General features: G+C 42.4%; 1 protein-coding gene across 4 annotated transcripts in view; it reads right to left on the minus strand.

Moving 5' to 3' along the window:
* anks1b (ankyrin repeat and sterile alpha motif domain containing 1B) overlaps positions 1 to 25,232 on the minus strand; it is a 212,451-nt gene that overhangs the window by 75,898 nt on the left and 111,321 nt on the right. For all 4 annotated transcript variants that reach the window (XM_079654794.1, XM_079654797.1, XM_079654793.1 and 1 more), the window contains one exon: positions 10,797 to 10,933. In XM_079654794.1, the coding sequence (XP_079510920.1) occupies positions 10,797 to 10,933 (137 nt within the window). The remainder of the gene's footprint in view (positions 1 to 10,796; positions 10,934 to 25,232) is intronic.

A 25,232-nucleotide genomic window follows, 5' to 3' on the forward strand; every position in this document is an offset into this window, starting at 1 on the left:
TGCTCTCTGGAGTAGTGCTTATTAAGAGCTCACACATGACACACAGAGACATACACACAAACACACGTGACAAAACATACACACATATGGAGCTCTGGCTGAGGCTTAGCGTTAACAATGCAAATGGGCAGCAAGCTAATGAACATGTCAGGGCCGATTGAAAGAGGATTAATGAGCATACACACACACACACACACACACACACACACACACACACACACACACACACACACACACACACACACACACACACACACACACACACACACACACACACACACACACACACACACACACACACACACACACACACACACACACACACACACACACACACACACACACACACACACACACACACACACACACACACACACACACACACACACACACACACACACACACACACACACACACACACACACACACAGGCAGGTCTTTCATGCCTGACTAAATGACAGCGAGAGACATTTTTCCCGCTGTAACTGTATCCCTGGGGAACAAACATGCCATTCCACACTTCACTAATGTGTATGTGTAGCAGTGTGTGCTTTTGTGTGTGTGTGTGTGTGTGTGTGTGTGTGTGTGTGTGTGTGTGTGTGTGTGTGTGTGTGTGTGTGTGTGTGTGTGTGTGTGTGTGTGTGTGTGTGTGTGTGTGTGTGTGTGTGTGTGTGTGTGTGTGTGTGTTTGTGCTTGGGTGTTAATAAATGAGAGACCCATTAGCTAAAGAGTGTAATTTCTCACCTAAAGCGAGGTGAGACTTGCTTTGCAGTTTCTACGCTTGCATGCATTTTTAAAGTGCTCATTTCTACTTATTACTGAGGAAATGTGTGCTAAACTATGAATAACAGGATGATCAATTATCATAAAATGATCACAATTAATTAATAGATAAGATGAAGCAAGTTTGGGATATGGGGGTGTCCACTATTTAATACAATCTTCTGTGTAAAAGCAATGCTAAAAAAACATAATGTATGTTGATTGAAAAAAAGAAGTGAAGGGTTATTATTTCCAAAATGTCACTATTTCCATTAAATCTCTTCAGTGAATGACTCATTGAGAATTTACCATGAACAGGGGACTAAAAGGTAATTATTGAATTGGTCTAAATATTTACTTTCTGTTGTTGGAGAAACTTCTGTGAGCAGAGTTCATAATGCTGGGTTCGGAACAATGTCTTTTCACGGCCACTGCTTTTATCTATTTTCTATTCTTCCCTTTTCTTCTCTCTGTCTTCACTTTGGTAGCTTCACACATTCACTGAAACACAGTGAAACGACACAACATGACACAACAGCAGTAGAGAGCAGAACAAAAGAATATCAAATAAAAGTAATACACATTGAAGCCCCTTTTTACCACCTAACCAAAACAAACTTTTAAGTGCATATCTAAAAGATCTAATTCTAGCCTTTGATTCTGTATTCTTCTTGATACATTTTCTCCTTTATTTTGACTATCAATCTTCTTTTTTTATATTCTCCTCAGGAACATTTTTAGAACTGTTCACTCTGGAGAGCCTCTCAAGTACTGACACATTTTGAGACAATTTTGTGGCATTTACATATATAGTGCCCCCCCTCAAGGCTCAAGCAGGGTTCATGCAGTAGTGTGTGTGCCTTTCCAAACACACTGAAGTACTGCAAAGTAACTTTCTACTCTCTTATCTCTCTCCTTTCATCCGGAAGGCTGACATTCCGGTTTAAAGACCGTCTTTTTAGAGCGGTTTCAGTCTCTTTACCTCAGTCTGGGGCTAATGAATGTTTCATGTAACAGTGAGTTTACTGTTGGAATACTGTATTAATATCTATTAAGGGGTCAGGTAGCTTTCTAAATCAATAACACTGACTTTTCTTCACTTTGCAAAGATTATCATAAAGGCTCAAGTGGCCTTTTCTTTAGGAATGGAGTTATACAGTAGAAGTCAAATGGTGCTTTAGTCAAATACTGTATCTGCTCTGCATGGCTTTAATATGTGTTTGATGAACGAGTTTGCCATGTATTGGGATGTCAGTTGTCTTTGTAGACGTTTACAATAATATAATAGAGTTTTCAGTGACAGTGAGTGTACACGGAAAATGAACCCATACAAATCCATTTCTGCACCGAATTTTGATGAGAAATAGACTGTTACGTAGCAGAAATCCAGCACTATTTAAAAAACTAAACGTGGGAATTATGAGGTTTGGTAGATTTAGACTTTACACACATTAACAGGGTATATGCAGAAATCCTGGGGTCAAATTTAATACCTTTTAAGACCTTTTTTAAGACCCTTTCCATACATTTTAAGACCTCATCGCAACTTTGAGTTCTAACCGGTTACATTGGCGACACACTTTACCTCACATTTACTATATTGATTGTAAGATAGCAAAACTAAACAGAGTGCAGACAGACTACTGAAGCCTTCTCTCCACATGAACTTCAACCTCTCTGTGAAGGTCAGGTTTAATGCAGTATGCTGCTTTGTTGCTTCTGTACTCTGTGCTCTTTCATTCCAGTAGAACTCCTCAGAAACCATTAGAAACCAGTATTTGACCAATAAACAAAACAATTGACAAAACTTTGAACTATGAATTATATAAAACTTTGGTGAGCTTCAGCGGGGTAATGCCATAGGAGCTCCCTCACAAATACCCAGGGGTTAAATTGGGCTGGGGCTGTCCGGGGCTAAGCCCTGGCACAGAGGACGATGCTCTGACTTCATCACCCTCACACATTTGTCATATGTTTACAAAAAAAGATATATATGTTAAGACTTTTCTCGTTCTTAATATAGACTATATTTAGGGTCTATATGTGTTGACTTTACTTTAAAATAGCAGATCTCTGTGACCGGATATAGTTTGGCTTAGACCCCAGCCCCACAAGGACGCATACGGTAAAACGCATACGCAAGCGCAAAAAAGGCTTCCGTTCACACGCATTCGATTCATTAACGTGTCCGTTCACACTAGACCACTGCAAATGCTGGAAACGCTGTAATACATATGCCAGGCCTGTAAGTGGCGCTGCTGCCGCCACAAAATACACCAAAAGCAGCGAAGAAGACCCCGGAGCATGGTTGCCCTTCTGTTTATTCTCCGCGGTGGACGACGTGTTCTCCTGCTGTATATCTCTCAGGTAGTCCACCAGCAGATGAAAAACACCCACCTCTCCGCCTCTTCCAAGGGACGAGGGAACCGTGCGGCAGAGTTTCCGTAAAAAAAATTGTTCCGCCGGTCAACATGTCCGTTAAAGTTTAAATCTTCCGTACAAAATTAGAAAAGTGCCGATCAGAGGTCTTCTTTGTTATTTATTGAGCTTTAAAACAAATTGATAACTACTCTGTTCTCTGTATAATAATATAAGAATATTTAATAAACGGCGCCTGCCTCTCTTTTCCTCCCCCTCTTCTGACAGCCCAGCAGCAGCAGGAGACGTTGGGAGAGGGAGGCGGGCTATTTCATCGTAATCAGAAAATGATCATATATACAGTAGGGCTTACACACGGAGCCGTTGGACCCCCAGAGCGTTGCGTATGCCGGTCTACCCACCTTGGGACCCCCCCCCCCACAGAGCGGAGCAAGGCAACGAAACTTAAAATAAGAAGCAGCATTTTACGGCGCGCTATGGGGGCCGCCTTGAGGGGGTTTCCCGACATTTCGTTTCAGTAAATTAAAGGGTGTTTCATGTTGTCGTTGCTGTGGGACTTCTTAATACCTTGGAAAATGCAGTTTAATACTTTTTAATACTTTTTAAAAGCCTTAATTTTCGCTAAATTGATTTATCAACTTTTAATACTTTTTAAGACCCCGCGGACACCCTGATTAAGGACTGGCTTCTGTGTGCTGTGCTAAATTCAATTCAATATCGTTGAAGATTTTGTTGTTTTTGGCTATTACGATCACACATAAATATTTCTACTACTGTACTTGTCTTCCCTCTGGGTATCTTCGATCACTGCACTCAGGTTTTTCTTCTCATATCAGTCCGATGAAACAGTCTTCCCATTTGTCCATGCACAAAAAAATGCTAGAAGCCCTACTGTAGCACAAAATGAACTCCAGGTAATTTACTATCTGTCTGTTATGTGATGTAAAGTAGGGATGCAGCAAATCTATAGTGAGACACAATTTACAACGGAGCGCAGAGGGCAATACGAGCTGGCCGTCTCCTCAGCTCACAACTAATGAGGTGAATGAACTGCATGAGCTATGGAGATCATCAAAATGCTACATACTAATCCCTTTTAATACAGGTGGCAAATACCAGGAAACAGCTCAGATGTGCAACTCCCGCTGGAGAGCTTTTAGCATTAGCACGAGTCCATTCAATTAGCTGTGAATGACCCGCCTCTCTCCTCTAGGGCAACCTGCCAGATTGGGAAGCAAGCACACTCACACACAAAAAGGTCTTCTAGTTGTCACAGCAACCTTGATGTGGATTACCCTAAATGGCCAAGAGTGGAAAGCATATTTTTCTCCATTCTAGCCATCCCTCTTTAAACAGCTGCAATGACTACTAAAATGTTTATTATGTGCTTGTCTGTATTTGTACACATTTCGGCAGCCTATTTTTGCTTCATATTTAGCTGTCTTCAAATTATATTTTGTATATATCTTTAAAGAGAATGATACGATGAGGGCATACAGTACTTCTACTTTTCAGTTTCGTTGGGTAATGAAATCAAGGGTTTTTTCTTATTTTGCAATAGATTAAAGAGTATAAAGGGAATCTTTCAAATTAGTCTGAATGCAACTATTTTGTACCCCAAACACATATACAAGTTCCCTTCTTCTCAAGTCCAGATCTAGTGCTGGCTTAGTACATCAGGTCATATTTCCAAATCACACCTCTGCAGTCGTATTTTAAGGACCGTACAGTGCACTCGTGTGTAATTACATGGGTATTTGCTGGGAGATTATGTGACTGAAGCAACACTGTCAGCAAGGGATCATCAGGAGACGGTGTGTGTATTCAGCACAAACACAACCCCAACAGTGACCTGATTAATGAGCTTGAACTGCCAACATAATTAGTGATGTGTCTGTGTACGTGTGCTTTATTACGAAACCTGGAATTCTGGCGTCAGGAAAGCAGGTTTTTTATATATTCGTCTCATGGAAACACATCAAAATACTAATGTAATTATGTCGATCTAACATCGATACTGTTGGTTAAGTTTTTCATTATTAATTCATTCATTATGAGTAAATGTGCTATTTTATATTCTACCACTAGTCTAGTGATAAGCTCTATGTTCTATTGCAGCAGTTTTCAAAGTGTGAGGCACGCCTCCCCTGGGGGGTGCCAGAGAGCTTCAGGGGAGGCGCAGTGTGAGAAAAAATTACGAGAAACAGTGAAATCTAGCTAGTTAACTTCAGCTAACTTTATGTGAGCGGAAACATAGATCGATTTTTTGTGAAGTTACCTAAAGTTAAAGAGGAGACAGCGTCTGGCAGAAAACGTCACTTGCACACTTTTGGCTGTCTGTGGAGACAGAGTTCCCCCACCTCGCCAAAAAGGCTGTAAAAGTGCTCATTCCCTTCACCTCCGCCTACCTGTGTGAGTGCGGGTTTTCCGCATTGACTTTGATCAAAAGCAAGTACCGGTCAAGTAGGGGCGGATCTACCGGGGTGGCATGGGGTGACAACTGCCACCCTAAAAATAGCCTTGCCTCCCCAGCTGCCACCCCATTGGCATCTTTGTTTTGAAGTAAAAGTTGTGGCTCATCTGACATTTATGAGAGAAAATCCCTAATTTCTGAGTGCAAGTGAATGCAGCACAAGACGCAAGCCTTGTGACCCCTGCCCCGGCCCTGGCGCGAGTGAGGAAATGTGATTGGCGGCGATTTCATTTGAATAGGACGGCGCATTCGGACCCAAGTAGACGGAAGGAATGAGGTATTTGCGGTCTACAATGACAGAGAAGAGACTGTGTCAAGTTTGGCTGTACTCGGCATTGAATCAAAACGCACTAAAGCTGTAGATCTTAATAAGTTTGTGAGGCGTTTTGCTGAACAAGATGGTAATCGCAGCATTCAGCTGTTATAGGCATGCCAACTTGATGCTCTGCTCACGGATGACTCGATGAGCATAAAAAACTGTTAAGATGATGACCTTACGTGTGTAAATATTTTTTTTTCTTTGTCGGTGTCTGCCCCCAAAAAACTGTTTTAAGTCCTGAGAAAGTCAAATAAGACGTTTTTTAAAAATGTTTCAGTCACCAGGTGATAGTGGGGGGTCGCCAGTCTCTGTCACTGTTATTTTGGGGGTCGCGGGCTGAAAAGTTTGGGAACCCCTGATCTATATAACGTCAAATTTACACTTCACACTTTTTTTGTTGCTTTTTTCTAACTTACTTTTGAAAAATGACCTGATGTACTAAGCAAACAATAGGTCTAGAGAAGCAGGGAACTTATGGATGTGTTTTTGGTGAAAATATTAGCATGTAGAACTTACTTCCTTAAACCCTTGATTTTAACACCCAACACAACTGAAAAGTAGATGTATATGCCCTCATGGTATCATTCTCTTTGAAAATATCATTTGAAGACTGGTGTCTAGGCGCAGTGACTTCCTACTTTGCAATTTTGTAAACCTCCCTCTCCCCTTTAAAGGGATCACAGAAGCTGTTGCTGGAAATAAAAATATTTTTTGAGTAATTTTGTGCTTTAGATCAGCTTTTAAACGAAGTGATTCAGCTTGCTAATGCTGCTGCAGCATCGACCATAAGTCAGTCGCTGAAAAAACCCTGAATGCCATCACTTTGAGAAAGCGTGACAAGATCACACAGGCTATGCTGACTGTAATCCATGGGCTTAACGATTGGGTTGCCTTTTATTTATTCACCGCTTGCTTCTTGTCCAAACCAGACATATTAGATCTCCACAAGCTCCAAATCACACTCGTGTGCAGATGGGATGTGAAACACAGGAAGAATGAGGAGAATAATATAAAATATAAAAGGAGTAGAAAGACGGAAAGCATGAAGGACAGAGAGGCGCAGGGCATCATGGGTTATCAGTTTCATACCCACTGGCTCAGTCTCCTACTTTGCTGTGTGTGTGTGTGTGTGTGTGTGTGTGTGTGTGTGTGTGTGTGTGTGTGTGTGTGTGTGTGTGTGTGTGTGTGTGTGTGTGTGTGTGTGTGTGTGTGTGTGTGTGTGTGTGTGTGTGTGTGTGTGTGTGTGTGTGTGTGTGTGTGTGTGCGTGTGTGTGTGTGTGTGTGTGTGTGTGTGTGTGTGTGTGTGTGTGTTATAACAATTTCTTGCTTACGATAGATTCTTAGAAAGGAGTCAACACATGATACAACCTGTGTTTGCACCCACAAAGGCTGGTATCTCAGACAATCACATGTTCACTATCAGACTCACACACCCCGAAACTAAAAAGTGTATTCCCTAGAGCAGGGGTTTTCAAAGTGTGGGAAGGTGAGCCTCCCCTCAGAGAACATAAGAACAGCCGCGCCCCCCCGCTCCCAATTATTATTGCTATTATTATTATTATTATTATTATTATTATTATTGTTGTTGTTACTATAATGCAGGGGTATTTTTATCCAGTGGAATACCCTTACCTACTGGCCTATTTAAATCAAAGTGGTTACTTTTTTTTGGCTGGGCAGTGTAGTTTTACACACCGTCTTACACTTTGGGAACCCCTGATATAGATGATAAGATCAGCACAAACTAAAGGTGCTGTGACATTGATTATGTTACATAATTCACTGTTACCTCTGTGTATTGTGGATAAGGGGATAATATAAAATACAAATAAAAGAGTAAAATGTAGTTATTACATTTGTATGTGGTGAACCCTGACTGTAGTTCTTTTTTAAATTTTTTATAAATACCACACATTTTAATACCACAGCGCCTTAAAAGATCCACATCAGATGTAAGGTCCACATCTACTTATCTGAGGAATAATTCTATTTCCAGATATAATTTAATATAGTTGTTTGTGAGATGTCAGTAAACCATTGGATCGAATCAGCTTTACACTGTTTCACAGTGTTGAACAACAGAGAAATTCAATAGCCCGTCGGAAAACCAGAGAGCCTCACATTAATGTTCCCATAGTGATAAAGTGGAGACCAGACTCCTCTATACATGCCGCAGCAGTCATGTGTGCATGTTAGCCTGAGTGCCCGCGCACAGTGAATGAAATAGCCAGGGGGAGCACTAAAATAAATTGAAATGAATTATAGAAAATTAATTAGGCGCTTTTAAAATTGAACGTCATCCCGCTACGCAGATTAGTTAACATGCCAAAGATAGACACATGATGAGGGGGGATGACGGGAGAGGAGGAGAGGTAAGGAAACAAGGAAGGAAAGACACAGGAGGGACATTCAGATAGCTAAAGGTTATTTTAAAGTGAATATTTGTATTCCGTTCCTCTACTGTGACATGTGTCCATGCTTTAATGTTCAAAAGGCTCTTTATTTTTCTCATACTGCCTTTGCTGCAGCACCTCTGTTCACCCTCTGTCTGAAAACAGAGCCCAGTGTGCTCTGATTGGTTAGCTGGCCAGCTCTGTTGTGATTGGTCAACCGCTTAGAGATGTCCCGACCCTTAGCCTATCACGTACAATGTGTTGGAACGCTAGCCAATAGAAGCGCAAGTGTTACATAGAGAGGTCACTATGTAGCAGAAGTAAATAAAAGAGTCCAATGGAGGCTATTACACACATCCTTAAAAAAGTATCGTTTAACACCATCATCATCTAGCTGCTCTGTCAGACCATTTGCTTATTCTTTGGTTAAACCTATATTTTATGATTCATCACTAGGATAAACATGCAGTTCATAGAGATGTATTTCCTCTGTGTTGTGTCAGGCATCAGAATGAGAAACAAACTCTAATCATTAAGGTGCAAGACGTTCTGTCTGACACTGTCATCACTGGGACAGAAGGGAGAGCACTAGTGGAGCCTCGCAGATGGGGGTGCAGTAGCCCCCCTCAGCAGTTTTATATCGATATGTTTATTTGATATGATCTTGTTAATGCACATCCTTACTTTAACTTTTTATATATTTTTTATTATTATTTTAAAATGGAGCAGGTATCACCAAACCCAATTCCCCCAGGATAAAATAAATATTTATATTCTCATTACAACAGGCTTCAGAATTCCTCCTTCCTATATGATGATGCTGTAGTATATTATTCCATATTCATTGCGCTAGTTGCCCGGGAGGTCCTTCCCCTGAAATAATCCTAATGCAGCATTTTTATGAGAATTCAAACAAATATGTATGAGTCATATCTGCATCCTCCTTTCAGCAGCAGATGATAAACCCACCTTAGCTTCAGCTAACTGGACAGTGAATTTCAACAGACTGCTGGATCTGGCTTCTCAAATTGGATCCACTTAGATAATATATAGAGTAGAGTTCAGATGGTGGTCGGGTTGGGAGGAAGACTATATTCATGTTAGAACCAAGACTGTTAGCTTATAGGATCCTGAATCACACCACCAAATACAATAACTGTATTCAGTCTCCTTAATATGCTACACCTTAGAGCAGTGTATTTTAATCCACCATGATGCAAGATAAAACTGGCTGCTAACAGTTAGGCGAATCAGCCCATATGAACTTAAAATAATATTTACAAACAAGCATAAAGTCAAGATAATGGCCATCATACTCTGTCCTTTTATCAGTTGCACTTGCTCTAAAACTACTGTACAAATGTACAGCGCACAAACAAGTGAAAGACATCCAAAGTGGAAAAAGGTTGTCTCTTTGTTAGATCTTGGCTACATTTCACTTTTTCTTTTACTCTACTTTCCTCTAAATTATTTAGCATTCTGGTTAGTGCTGAATTTGCGGTGGATGGAATAGGAACACATGCTTTTCCAAACGTTCTCTTGCACTATTTTATCTGATTTATTTTTTCTATGTCCTGTATATATTCATGTTGCACTGTTGGAGAGGCCTGTTACTTAAGTTTTTCATTGCAATATCTACGCTGTAGCTACTATGCACATGACAATAAAGCCTTTCTGTTACGGTGAGTGAAGCAAGCAGGACCCAAATGCAGATAACACTGATATTACCTTTATTTCAAGGATAATAATGATACTCGGACAAACAGAACACTCCCCGGTGAACTCAGTCACCAACAAAAGACAAACCAACACTGAACACAGGAAGAGACAAGACTAAATACAGGGAGGGGTAATCACGAGACGAGAAACAGCCGGGCAGGGGAGGAGAAACACAAGGGCAACAGGTGAACACAATCAGACAATTAGACACACCAGGGAAACTAACGACAAGGAGGAAAAACACAGGGAAAAGGACCAGACAATACACAAGGAGGAAAACATGACAGGGAGAACCAAACAGCAAAATAAACCCAATACAAGACATACAAAACTAAAAACGTGACATAACACAAGAATCGTGACACTTTCATCTTGAATCTTTTGGTGGTATACAGTCCATGGTGGTTACATAGCCCAACAACTTAATATTTTAATAAGGGTACAGCTGTGGCAGGTGCACACCAAGATGGTTCGACGCCACTTTTGAGGATGGTTGTTCGTGCAGTTGATAAACAATTGTGTTCCTGACATTGATGAGGAAGTGTTTCTGTTTACATCTGCAGCAACACACTCCACAGTAAGGCTCTAAATAGTGGATCACCTGTGTGTCAACAGTATATGTTTACTTACAATCTACCATGAGAGTGAGTGACAGATGGACAGAGAGGAGTGCAGATGAAAGGAAACAGACTGAGATGTTTACCATTATTGATGTGTGTGTGCGTGCGTGCGTGTGTGTCTCTCCACTCACCTGTGGGCGGATGACTCTCTCTATGTTCTTCAGGGCTGTGTCGGGGGAGGGGGGGGAGCAGTCTGGAGTGGGGCCTGTCGAGCAGTTGCCATGGTTACTGTGCTCCCCCTCACTCACCGTTACATGGGACAAGTGACCTTGGAGAGAGAGAGAGAGAGAGAGAAACAGAGAGTGAGGGACAGGTTGACAGAGGAAGAGGAGATGTGTTTTCTTTTTGTCATCACTTTATTGTGTATTATTTGCAGAGGTGGGAGAAGTACTCAGATCTAGTACTTAAGTCAGAATCAGAAGTACCAGAGTGTAGGAATTAACTCTGTTAAAAGTAAAAGTCCTGCATTCAAAATGTTATTCAAGTAAAAGTACAAAAGTATTGACTTTGTATACTGCAGGGTAGCTTGTGAATTTACTCCAGGTGTAACTAAAGTCTGACTTAAAGGTAGGGTAGGTAAGAATGGAGAAACCAGATTCAGTGCGCTAGAATTTGAAAGTAAACAACTGAAAAAAATCTGCCCCTTCCTTTAGACTTCCTTGCAGGGCCCCTCCTCCAACACACACGAACGTGCACATGACCAATGAGGGCACGAGATAAGTTTGTGTGACAGGCAGGTAGGCCATCCAATCATCTGCCGCGGGCCGGGGCAGATAATTGGTCTTGCTTTTTACAGCGCTGCGGCTTCCACAGATGAAATATTTGTGTATATTTTTTGTCAAAGCATTCAGATTATTCATTGCTATCGGGATGTTAAGAGCATTCCATGGTATACAACAAAAAGTGTTTCTGAAGTGAATTACCTACCTTTAAGTGTTGATTATATTTTACATCATTAATCCAAATCTGTAAAATGTAGGAGTAAAATAACTGCTTACTGCACATATTCTTATTTCATATTCTATATTCTATAACTCATTGCATTCCATTTCGTTGTAAATTACTGCTTAATTTTATTGCTATTTAACTATATTTTATTACAGTGTCCTTAAAGATTTTTTGTTTTGTATGGAGATTGTTTTATATTTTATGTATGCACCATGACATCAAGTCAAATTCGTATGGGTGAACCTACCTGGCAATAAACCCGTTTCTGATTCTGATTCTATTTACCTCTGAAATTTAATAGGATATAGAAGTACGAAGTAGCAAAGTAAAAGTACATCAAAATTGCACTTAATTTGGTGATCATAGTCCTGCATAGTATAGTAATGAGTCATTTCAAAATAAACATCTCACTGCTAAATTGTTGAAGCTGAGAAAAGCTGAGCAAATTTAAATAACTTTATATGCTTAAATAAGAAAAATACATCATCATTAACTTGTTATTTATATTTTTCTATTAACATTAACATACATCTGTAAAGTAACTACAGCTATGAGGTCAACTTAGCTTGCTTACGACAGTACTGGCTTCAAAAATTGTTAGTATATAAGTGCTTTGTTAGTAATTCTATCGCTCGAAGTGGAGTCGAAAGAGATGAGTTTTCAGTCTGCGCCGGAAGATGTGTAAGCTTTCTGCTGTCCTGATGTCAATGGGGAGCTCATTCCACCATTTAGGAGCCAGGATAGCAAATCCATGTGTTTTTGCTGATGGGAACTTGGGTCCCCTTCGCAGTGCGGGTGCAGCGAGCTGTTTGGCTGATGCAGAGCGGAGTGCACGCGTTGGGGTGTACAGTTTAACCATGTGCTGGATGTAGGAAGGGCCAGATCCATTCACAGCATGGTACGCAAGTACCAGTGTCTTGAAGTGGATTCCACAACAGCAGAGGGACAAATCAGATAGACGTTGGATGGCCTCTAGTTTATTTTCAGGCATTTTAACAAAACTAAAAAAGTAATGAAGCTGGAAAACTATTTATGAGTTCCAAAAAAAGCACAACTTAAGCCACATTATCCCAGTTCTCATTCATAACACTCCGTTCGATGTCTCACTATGGGATGCGTCTCAACGCGTATGCAAACAGAAGCATCAATCTCATTACGCCAATCCTGATTGGCTGGTGATCTTGACGACTACCTCAGGGAATCCACCCACCCTATAAGTAGCTTGCGCTACGACACAGCGTCATTCAAACACCTCTTCTCGCTTCAGAGCACATCTCGAATGATCAGTAGCCGGGCTAGCTTAACGGTCCACAGACTGAACCCAAAGCTAACATTCGGTCGACGGGCGCTAGCCGGTCACTTTTTTGCTTTGCAAGAAGACTGAACAATATTAACACACCAGTTAATATTGTAATCTGCCTCGCCGTTTCTTTCTGTCGAAATTACGGTAAGGTTTGATTTTTTCTTCAAGCTAGTAACATACCTGTTGCTAGCTTTTCTTCCCTCCACACCGACACCACGGTAGCGAGGCATTCTCTTTTCTCTCTCACACCAGAGGAGACGGAGATCAAAAAAGGTATTAACACACCAGTTAATATTCTTTAAAGAATCAAATCTGCACCGTCGCTTTTTCCTTTCGGATTAACGACATCGTTGGATTTTTTTCTCAGTAACGTACCTGTTACTAGCGTGTCCACTCCACGCCGACACCCCGGCGAATGAAGAATGACCCTTCTCTCCCTCACACCAGAGGAGTCAGGGACTTGGAGGCTCGGCTATGCAGCTGCGGGTTTAAGATCTCAGGCACAGACTCACACCAGGTCTGCTCGTCCTGCCTCGGGCTGGAACACGCCCAGGAGGCTATCGATAACCCCGGCTCGTGCGGGCATTGTGCCCGCTTCACCATTAAGAGCCTCCGCTGACGGCTAGTACGCCAAGCTAGCTTGTCGGGACAGGACCCCCTCATGTCCGCTGATTCGCCAGCCGGCAATCAAGACATGGTGGCGTCCGCCGCAGAGATTGAGTCCCACGCTGTGTCAGGCTGGGGCTCAATATCTAGCTTCGATGCAGCTGAGATGCGAATCAAAAAAAAGGAAGACGAGGCTCTCCACCTCTGTCTCCCCCGAAGGGTACAGCCGCCACCTTCAACGGTCCCGCGGCAGGCCTTCACTCAAGCTGCCTCACGTCCTGCCCGGTTCAAGATACCGAAGCAGCAGAGACCACAGCCCGTCCCGGGTCCCAAGCCCAGGCACGAGGCGAGGATGAGCTGGCCACGAAAATCTCCGGTTCCGGTAGCTGCCGCTCAGGCACAGCCGACCCAGGTTTTCAGCCACCAGGCGAGGAAGAAGAAGCGGGCAGCCTGACAGCCTCCTCTCCTCTCCTCTCCTGGAGCTGGAAGTTCCCTGTTCCCCAGCTCCAGAACACGTTCCAGTGTTAGATGCTCATGTGTTTTCGGGGTGCCACCATGCCCCCATCTTCCCGCCGCCTCGAGTGATGCCAGAACGTCATCCTCAAGTTCGTGCTATAAGGGAATTGGACTTAACATCAAAGACAACAAGTTCCACTGCCTGTTTAAGTCACACAAACACATGTCATCATTATTGTTTCCTAATAAATCATTTTCCACTGTCGTTTCCAGGCTTGAAACCAAGGGCGCAGTCAATAAAAATGAAAAGTAAAACAATAAAAACAATAAACAGTCTGTTGTCTACCCCTCTTTTGAGAGCGGCTACGGCCTCTCTCAAAAGGCGGACATTAGACGGGATTGTGAAGGAACCACCGCCACGCGCATGCGCAGTGTCGGCCGGGGTTGTCAACCTGGGGTACCACCGTGTTCAGACACTAGAGGGCCCCATAACACAACAAATAAAGACACAGAGGGCAGACGACAGAGATGTGACATCTCCGCTCGCTTTGAGAAGTGAAAAATGGAAGATGCTCACAGATTCTGCTTGGGTTTTCAAGACAGTAACACGGGGATACAGGCTCCAATTCGCTGTCACCCCCTCTCGCTTCTCGGGCATTCTGTATTCACAAGCTCGGGGAGAGTCGGCCCATATTCTAGAGCAAGAGATTTTCTCGCTACTAGAAAAGAAGGCTATATCGATAGTCAGAGCGGCTTTTAAGTATTTCCTCGTTCCCAAACGGGGAGGGAACGTAATTCGGCCTAGATTTGAGAGCTCTGAACAAATATCTCAAAAGATACAAATTCAGAATGCTCACTCACACATCTCTGTTGCGTCTCGTGCGCCAAAACGACTGGTTCACATCAGTCGACCTGAAAGATGCGTATTTCCACATCCCAGTATATTACCCACACAGGAAATATCTGAGGTTCGCCTTTCAGGGTGTCTGTTACGAGTACAGAGTCCTTCCCTTCGGTCTGTCTCTCAGCCCGCGAGTGTTTGTACGGTGTACGGAAGCCGCAATAGCCCCGTTAAGACAACAGGGTATTCGCCTGGCAACTTATCTGGACGACTGGCTGCTTCTCGCACAGTCGGAGCAAGAGGTTATTACGCAGACGAATGTCCTCGTAAAACACCTACTCGACCTGGGTTTCGTAATAAACACAGAAAAGAGCATGTTGTCCCCAGCCCAGACTGTACTCTTCCTGGGCCTACACCTGAATTCGGTGCCCTTTACAGCCTGCCTGTCAGCAGAAAGAGTGAAAGCCTTCAGAGCTTGACTCGCTCATTTCCGGCTACGCAAATATGTTCTCTTCAGATCATGTCCATGGTTACTGGGGCTCATGGCGTCAGCCATCCTGGTGGTACGACTGGGACGCTTACACATGAGGGAGTTCAGCGCTGGGTAGCTGCCCTCAGACTGGACCCCGCGCGTCATGGCGCGCGGAGAGTGATAGTCACTATGAAATGCGTAATGGCACTGTGCCACTGGCTACACCCGACTTTTCTAGTACGGGACGTGCCTATGGGTGCTGTCCTATCGCGGAAGGTGGTCACCACAGACGCATGTCTGACGGGCTGGGGGGGTATATACGAAGGTCGACCTGTGAGGGGTCTCTGGAGCAGAGACCTCCAACGGTCACACATAAATTATCTGGAGCTTTTAGCGGTGTTCCTCACCCTAAAACGCTTTCTGCCTTTTCTCAGAGGACATCATGTCCTCGTGAGGACAGACAACACGACCACAATATCGTATATAAACCGCCAAGGGGGTTTGCGTTCTCTCCAGTTACACATGCTGGCACGCAAACTGATCTTATGGAGCTGCGGACGTCTCCTCTCTCTGAGAGCGACGCACGTACCAGGAGTGATGAACCTCGGGGCAGACCTGCTGTCCAGAGGTGCACCACTATAAGCAGACTGGACTCTACATCCAATGGTTTTGAGTCAGCTGTGGGTGCGTTAGGCGTGGACACGCTCGCGCACGTTTGGCCTCCGGTCCTTCTGTACGCGTTCCCACCCCTGGCTCTGATACCCCCAACTCTGGCCAGAGTGAGAGAACAACGCCACACACTGATCCTGATAGCTCCGCACTGGCCTGCAATGTACTGGCTGGCGGATATATATCAGCTACTGCCACGCTTGTCAGTGACATTCATGCGCTCTCTGTACATCCTTCATGCACTCAGTTTGCCCCGGGGCAAACGAGAGTGTTGCTGAAGCCCAATCGTGCCTTTATACCTAAGGTGGTTGGCTCATGTACCCCCATTGACATTGTGGCATTTCCTCCGCCGCTGTGTTCCTCTGAGGAACAGCGGCCGAATTTGCTGTGTCCAGTTCGTGCTTTACGCACCTATATAGACAGGTTAAAAGAGTTTCGTTGCAATGACCAACTCTTTATATCCTGGGCTAACCCTCAGAAGGGCAAGCCCGTTACCAGGCAACGGTTCTCCCACTGGATTGTGGAAGCGATTGCTCTGGCTTATACGAGTCAGGGTTTGCAGGCACCAACGGGCCTGTGTGCTCATTCTACTCGTGGACTGGCTACATCCTGGGCTTTGTTCAAGGGTGTTTCCATCCGAGACATTTGTGCAGCAGCGAGCTGGTCCTCACCGCTCACTTTTGTCCGCTTTTACAGTCTAGATGTCTCTGCTCCAAGTGTGGCCCGCGCAGTGCTGGGCCCCGTGTTGAGACAGGGTTCTACCTGTTAAGTTCTGGTTGTTTTGGTGATTTTCGAGATAAGCATGTCTAGCAATACGGGAGTTTCAATATCCCATAGTTAGACATCGAACGGAGTGTTACGAATGAGAACTATAGGTTACTTACGTAACCCCAGTTCTCAGAGTAACATGAAGTGAGATGTCTCACCAGACGGCCCTTCTTGCTAAGGCGAAGCGAGAAGAGGTGCTTATTTTTGAATGACGCTGCGTCGTAGCGCAAGCTACTTATAGGGTGGGTTGATTCCCTGACGTAGACGTCAAGATCACCAGCCAATCAGGATTGGCGTAATGAGATTGATGCTTCTGTTTGCATACGCGTTGAGGCGCATCCCATAGTGAGACATCTCACTTCATGTTACTCTGAGAACTGGGGTTACGTAAGTAACACAAAGCTAGTTAGCTTTGTGTTGCATCATTATAACTGTTTTAATGTTTCCCGTTCCCTTCAGTTATGATAGAAGATGATTTTGGCCTACTATAGAGTTGCACCAGTAAAGTAACTTTTATGTAATTTTGGCATTAAATTACACATTTCTTTTTGGAAAAGTGAGAAATAAAAAATTTAAACTCAACACCCAATTTGTCACTTGCCTAATCGTGAAATCACAAAGATGTGTGAATATGAGAGAGAGGTGAGGAGAGTATTCTATAAATGTAACAAGTGTCAGAAGCATCCACACATCTGATGGCAGCCAGTGCAGCTTCATGATTCTCAGTTTCTCAGAGGTGAGATACAAATTAGTGTGTATGTGGCAGGGTGCAGAACCAAGTGTCAGAACTCATTCTCCCAGCGCATGATCATTTAACAAAGGGCAGAGGGAAAAACACAAGAAGAAGACGAAGGGAAGACAAGAGAGGTGCTGAAGTAGCCTGAATTACATTTCTGAAGAAAGGAGCATCCGTCTTAATCAGCCAGAGGACACACACCTTGACTAACATGCTGTTGTTGCTGACACACATGGATGCAGAACTAAAGGATGCATTATAAAGATGCAGTGTGTATGAATGAACCGTTATCTAATTTCAAACCAAAACTTTTCACTTTGAATGTAGTACAAGGTGTGATTTTTCACAACTCCCACAAATCGTCTTCCGACTACTCAAAGAGAACAAAGCCACACAGTTTGGCCATTGATGATGTTTTTGATTATGATAGAAAGTGCTAATTGACAGTTTCCTTTTATTTAATCACATGGCAGCCCCTTTACATTTAACTTGCAAAGATGTTTCCGATTACATTCTTAAATTGGATGAAAAAAAACATGGATGCTTAGTAGTCATATTTAAATACTTCATACATGAGGAAGATTACTAGGTCTAAAAATACTTGAACAAGCCAACATCTTTACGTTATTTAAAGGGTTCTATTATGCTCATTTTCTGGTACATATTAGTATGTTGTGCCTCTTGTGACATGTCTCCATGCTTTAATGTTCAAAAAGCTCTTTATTTTTCTCATACTGCCTGTGCTGCAGCACCTCTGTTCACCCTCTGTCTGAAACCAGAGCCCAGTCTGCTCTGATTGGTTGGCAGGCAAACTACTTAGAGATGCCCCACCACTTAGTCTATCACATACAATGTGTAAGAGTGCTAGCCAATAAAAGGGTGTGTGTTACATAGTGATGTCATCATGTAGCGGAAGTAATCAATGGAGTCTAATCGAGTTGTTTCGGGCCCTAAAAACTTCCTCTGGGGGCAAATGTGGCATTTTAGCCTTTGCAGACCATTTACTTGCACTAAAACCTATATAAAACACCATACGAAAGGGAAAACCCAAAAAAGCCTAATATGGACCCTTTAACTGTAACATTAACAATCTAATTCAGGTGTAAAAACTCCCAGAAAATGATCAAAGACGTGCCACTGTTCCTTTCTCTAATAATGATCTGCTCCTTATTTGTTGGTTGATCATTATGAATCAATAACTAATGAGATGACTGAAAAAGAGCTTCTCCTTTAGTGCCAATCAAATCTTTGCTTGTGTCAAAAACTCTTTCAAAATGTTTTTCCCTAGTTGGCAGCATTTTTGGAAACCTGGCTATGAAATAAAAATACTTAATCTTGTGTCATTACATTTTTATATTTTGTTTGTTTGCAACTTTGACACTTGTCTACGCTAGATCATTAATCTCTTATGGGTCTGTAAAGTATAATTTGACAACAGTAACAATTTGCTGGGAAACGTGTTCGACTTGTACAAGGACATTGGAGGCTATGCTGACTCACTTTTCAATACAGAGAATAAAATAACAACCATCAAGGTTCTGTAAAACTAATGGCATACAGTATGCTCATGTGTCAGAATTTGCCAACATTTTTCATCATACCTTTATTTTCAAATGCAGGGACACACACAGACAATCACTCAGTCCTTCAGGGAAAATGACACCACATTACAGCACTGCTCTGACCTATTTTCAAGTCTCCTGAATTCAGGAGTGACGGCAGTCTCTCACTATCGTCAGTGAAATTCTGTGTGTGTGTGTATGTGTATGTGTATGTGTGTGTGTGTGTGTGTGTGTGTGTGTGTGTGTGTGTGTGTGTGTGTGTGTGTGTGTGTGTGTGTGTGTGTGTGTGTGTGTGTGTGTGTGTGTGTGTGTGTGTGTGTGAGAGACAGAGAGGGGTAATGAGAGATAAAGGTCACATGTCATGGTCATTTCCACTGATCATAATTCCATTGTTGAGGTATACTAAAATAGAAAAATACTGTGCAATTTTCCAAACTCACATTGGTTTCGCATACAGCATCTCTGTAAAGTATGTGTATTCAGCAGTATTCACTTTCTCCACTAAACGGCTCGCTGCAGCTCCCCCCCCCTCCCTCCGTGATTTCCTTGTTTAGCAATGCACAGCCAAACACAGCCAAACTCAACCTGAACACACACAAAGTCACAGCCGAAATAAAAACAATAAGTGTGGCTTGATATTGAGTAAGAAAAAGGTTTATAGGTTGATAAACGCCGTGAGAATGGGTCTGCAGAGAGAATTTCGCGCGATCCCAACTGGCTGTTATCAGCCTGCAGCAGGGAGGAGAGATCAGCAGAGCTGCCTGCACTGAGTGTGTGTGTGTGTGGATTGGTCAATTTGGACCAATCAGCGGGGGCTTAACATAACGGCTCCGCGGACGTAACGTAACGGCTCCACGGATTGGCCCATTTAGTTCCGGGAACGTGCTTTCGTAAGCACGTACCCGGAAGAATCAAATGGATGATGACGTCATGATGACGTTTCACCAACGAGGGGTTTTGGGGAGGTATTTTCTGTTTTAGAGTTTTACTCGCTACAGGGTGTACTTTGAGGGTTTTGACTCTTCACACCGTTTACATGCATAAAAACCTTCATAACACACAAGGGGATGGGTAATAACCGGAAAAGCATGACATGTGACCTTTAAATGTGATGAGAACGCCACTGATTAACTGTGTGTGTGTGTGTGTGTGTGTGTGTGTGTGTGTGTGTGTGTGTGTGTGTGTGTGTGTGTGTGTGTGTGTGTGTGTGTGTGTGTGTGTGTGTGTGTGTGTGTGTGTGTGTGTGTGTGCGCACAAACACAGACGCAGGTAGAATTTTCCTTGGGTTTTGCAAAAACACACAGCTCCAGGCAAAGACACACACAAATAGACCCAAATCATAAAGAGCTGCCTGGAGCTGAAATAGTGATTGGGCGTGGGCGTAAATAGATAAAACAAAAGCAGGAAGAATGAGAAAAAGAGGGAAGAGAGGAAGGATGCAACAGAGGGATATATATAGACTGAGGATTTGTCGTATTGAGTAAATAAGCCTGTCAACACTGAGGCTGTGATGATGGAAGTCAGTTGTGTGTGTGCTTTACCTTTAGATCTGCTCTGATCTCACTCCTGGGAAAGCCTCAGCCTCTTTTCCAAAGGGTATCTGTGTTTGTGTATGAGTGTGCATATAAAGGTGTCTACAAATGCACGAGTGTATAGAAGTGATAACTGTGGGGTAAAATACCTGAGCATCCATATGTTCAGGTTTAGTCTGGGGCAGTAATGAATTATATGTAACGGCATTACTCAATCAGGACTAAAACAATTGTAAAAAAAAAAACTGTATTCCCTTACAGTTACATTCAAAAAAGCCTTACTGATACATTTCTAAAAATTGCAGGATTATAATGATAGTAGAAAACGAAAAATAACATAGTGTTTTGTTCTTTGTAAACTGTACTATAGGCTAATACTTTAAGTGTGGGTTAGGGTAAGGGTTACAGTAGTATAGTTTGCACTTTCTTTGGTTCATTTGTTCTGTTTTTAATTCAGTAAGTGGACCTATATGTTCATACAGTGTGTGTGTGTGTGTGTGCGCGTGCGTGCGTGCGTGCATGCGTGCGTGCATGCGTGCGTGCATGCGTGCGTGCGAGCTTAACCGTGTGTATCAAACTGTCTGTCAGCTCAGATTTTATTTCTGTTTTTAAACTGTAGTATGTGCTCATCTGTTCCATTGTTGGTATATAGGCTACAATGAAAACACATTATTTCCAACAAATAAAATCATTTTTGATCCTAATTATCTTGGTTTCTTCTTTTCTTGGTCACATTGTTCTGGTATCTTACATATTACACTTAAGTAAAACACATCTTAATGTTATGTTTTTTGTCTTTAATTGATTTGAATTGCATTTGATATTGAGGTAATCCAAAAGTCACATTACTTTATATTTTGTTACGCAGATTAGGTTACTTATTACCTTTTTTTACAGGTAACTACTCATTGTAATGGATTACAACCCGGGTTCATGTGTGTGTAGAATCAGACATGCCTTCTGGGAAAAAGTGAATCTTTGAAATGCTTTAACAGCTTTCACAGGATTCAGATATTCTTTGTATGCCAGCACACATCAGAACAGTAGAGTGATTGTCCGGTACAGTGAGATGCACAGATTAGCACAAACATATCTTTGTCTACTTTCGAGAGCAGCTGCACTATGGAGCTATTTCAGGGTCATAAGTTTTGATCATTCAAAAAAATACAATTTATTTGAAAGTCCAAGTTTTCATCCTGAACTTTGAAAAATACAATGTTGTATTCAAAACAAAAAAAAGTATTTGAAATAATTTTTCAGGTTGAATATTATTTTGATTCAGTTCAGCAATTTTTTTTTATAAAATATTTTTTTTCGTATATCACTTATACAAATTTGAATACTTGTTTTTTTCAGTTTCAGATTTTACGTTTTCAGATTCAAAACAATTATTTTTTCAGTTTCAAATCTTTTTTTTCAGGTTTCAATCTTTTTTTCTCCTTCAGATCGTTTTTCACTTTCAGATCTTTTTTTTTCGCTTTCAGACTTTTGACCCTGATATTGCTTCGGGGGGCGGGGCTTGCCAAAGAGTAGTTTGGCATCCTGAGTGACAGCCCTCCCTCTGTCATGATGCCTTCATGGATGTTAGGTAGCGCAAGAAATACAACTACACACTTTCTATACACAATACTCCCGTGATTGGTGGTAAACAAAACTGATACCAGCATCAAAATTCCGTTAAGCGAGCTGTTGAGCATCGTATTTGGCAACAATCAAGGTATAAGAGCAATAAACTGTGCTAGAATCTGAAATCACGTATCCACAATCAAGCGTTTTCCTTCCCCACTTCCACGTAGCTCCATGAACGCAGCATAGTATTGGCTTGGTTTTTGCGATCAGAATCAGAATACCTTTATTAGTCCCACAGGGGATACATTTACATTGTTACAGCAGACAAGAGCCAAAGACAGCTTAATGTTACCTTAAGCATGCATACAAAAAGTATTAAATATTTTTAAAAAAAGAAATTATATATATTTTCAAAGTTACACATTTTACATAATACACACCCTGTGACAGTTCTGCGGATTTAGCAGCCAGGTATATATCGCACAGTTTTTAACGGCATATATATATTGCACATACTGCAAATATTGCACATAGTTGGTATTTATCAACAAGAGGTGTTATAGTCTTTGTTGTTTTGTGCAGGTCTAGGGTCTGTGCTGGTTGTATAGTCTGACCGCTGCAGGAAGGAAGGACCTGCGGTATCTCTCCGTGAGACAGCGGGGGATGGCGTCAGGTCCACCAGAACAACCTGCTGGCTCCTTGCGGATACGTAATTTCACATTCTAACCATAGAATTATAACAGAGTTTATTTGTACTTGATTGTTGCCAACTACGATGCTCAACAGCTCGCTTAACGGAACTTTGACGCTGGTCTCCGTTTTCTAACAGCCTGTCACTCAGGATGCCAAACTACTCTATGGTAAGCCCCGACCCCCCCCCCCAAGCAATATAAGCAACATTGCTGAACTGAATCAAAATAATATTCAACCTGAAAAATTATTTCAAATACTTTTTTTTATTTTGAATACATCATTGTATTTTTCAAAGTTCAGGATAAAAACTTGAACTTTCAAATAAATTGTATTTTTTTTGAATGATCAAAACTTATGACCCTGAAATAGCTCCATACTGCACAGCTTGTTAATGCAGGCATGCAGCAGTGTGTGCAGGAGGAGTGTGTGTGAGTGAACACTTGGTGAGAGCAAGCGTTCACTTGCACACACTTCCCCCCGCCCAGCCTAACAAGACGGGAACTGTCAATTCCTGACGTTTCTTTAGCCTGTCAGTTCTGCTCTATGCCACTCTGACAAGTAACATTTCATGTGTGTGTGTGTGTGTGTGTGTGTGTGTGTGTGTGTGTGTGTGTGTGTGTGTGTGTGTGTGTGTGTGTGTGTGTGTGTGTGTGTGTGTGTGTGTGTCCTAAACACATTATCTTCTATGTCAGGGAGGCTTATTACAGTTGCCACATAATGTCTCAAATTCTTAGTTTCATCCTGAACTGTATAAAATATTCACAAGGCATAGAAAGTTGAAAGAAATCTGCAGTGGGGAGATTTTAAAGTTTTTGCCAGCATTACATTTCCAAGAATAACATCTTTTTTTAAAGGCTAATGTTAACAGTATTCTTTATTTCTTTTATGAAAGACCGAGGATAACACTGAATTGAAAGACAAAGCCTGATATATCTTATTCTTCTGTGCCGTAGACTTTCACTTCGCTCCACCAAAAACACTTAAAGGAGCTACATCGCTGCACAGGGTGACATATTCCGCGTCGATCCCTCACGAATTGTCCTGATGCCGTAAATAATCAATAGAACGCCAAATCCGGAGCAGAAAATTGTCCCCCACTAATGCACTATTCACTACGGTTTAAGAAGTGTTTGCCAGCAACTACAGTGGCCAGATGTTTGAGGGAATGACTGAGTCTGTTTCTAAAATGTAACATTATATAAGTGTTACGTTCTCCCCTCCTTGTTGTGTTTTCTGTCTCCCTGGTCTGCCCCTGGCTCCGCCTCTGCGCAGGTGTTCCTAGATTCCACTCGGCCGGGCTATAAGGAAAGACTGGAGGAGAAGGATCGGTCGCCTATCCTTATGCCGGAAGACTCTGTCTCTGGACGATCTCTCTGCTGTTTCTGATCTGGAGACCCCTTTGCTACTGTGTTATGATGTGTATCCTGGAGGACCTGGTCGTCTAGTTTTCGTGGCTTTATTTTGTTTCTCGTAGCTTTGGTTAGATTTCTGGTTAGGGGAGGGAAGCTCTGGGTCCTACGGCTGGCTCAGGCCCCCTCCTTCTTTTTGTTTCTTTTGGCCAGTCCTCCAGACCTCTTCGTTTGCCGGTTGGCCTGTGTGAGTAACGGCTGTACATTTAAATAAATGATCACTGTTAAGTACTGGATGTTTTGTGTGTTTCCTTTTATGTTGCGGGTCTCACAACGAGCCACTACCACGGAGTGGGGGGCGGGCTGTAACAATAAGAGACGTTCAAAGAAACCAATGGGCTGGGGCTGAGAGGCAAAAACAAAGGAGGGAAGTCAGAAAATAAAGGACCAATCTTTATGAAAACCTATATAAAACTTCTCCTATGTCAGAAATGCCCCACAGTGCAAACACGACTATTCCATTAAACAAATTCAAATATAATGTTAAAATTGTAAACTAAACTCCAAAACTGAAATCCAAACTAATGTAAAACTATGTGCACACAAGTCACACGCATTGATTTCTCCTGGCTGTCAAAGAGGAAACTGCTCCACGGCTTCTCTTCCAACAAGTCAATGGGCTTCGACCCTCCTTAATGGTGAAGTCCTGGGGTCACTACCTACTGCCATTAGCCCATCTGAGCCTGGGGGGATAAATGGAGTATGAAACAGCAACATCAAAGCTCCATCCACCAGAGAGAAGAGGTTCATATGAGAGGGGAGGTGAGGAGACATTTGTTCATAAACCTTTCATGTAGAGGCAGGGCGGTGTGCAGACCTGAGACTGAGTAATCTGAACTCATTCACAGATTAAGTATGGCTCTGATGGATGTGACAAAGCCATAATATTGCAGCTAATTAAAATGAACATGATGATTAGGGACTTAATATTTAATAATAACCACCCTGAATAGACTGTGTGTAAGTTGGTAGACTAAATATGAAAGCATCAAAGCTCTGGACA

This window comes from Notothenia rossii, assembly GCF_949606895.1.
Source record: "Notothenia rossii genome assembly, chromosome: 10".
Lineage (NCBI taxonomy): Eukaryota > Metazoa > Chordata > Actinopteri > Perciformes > Nototheniidae > Notothenia > Notothenia rossii.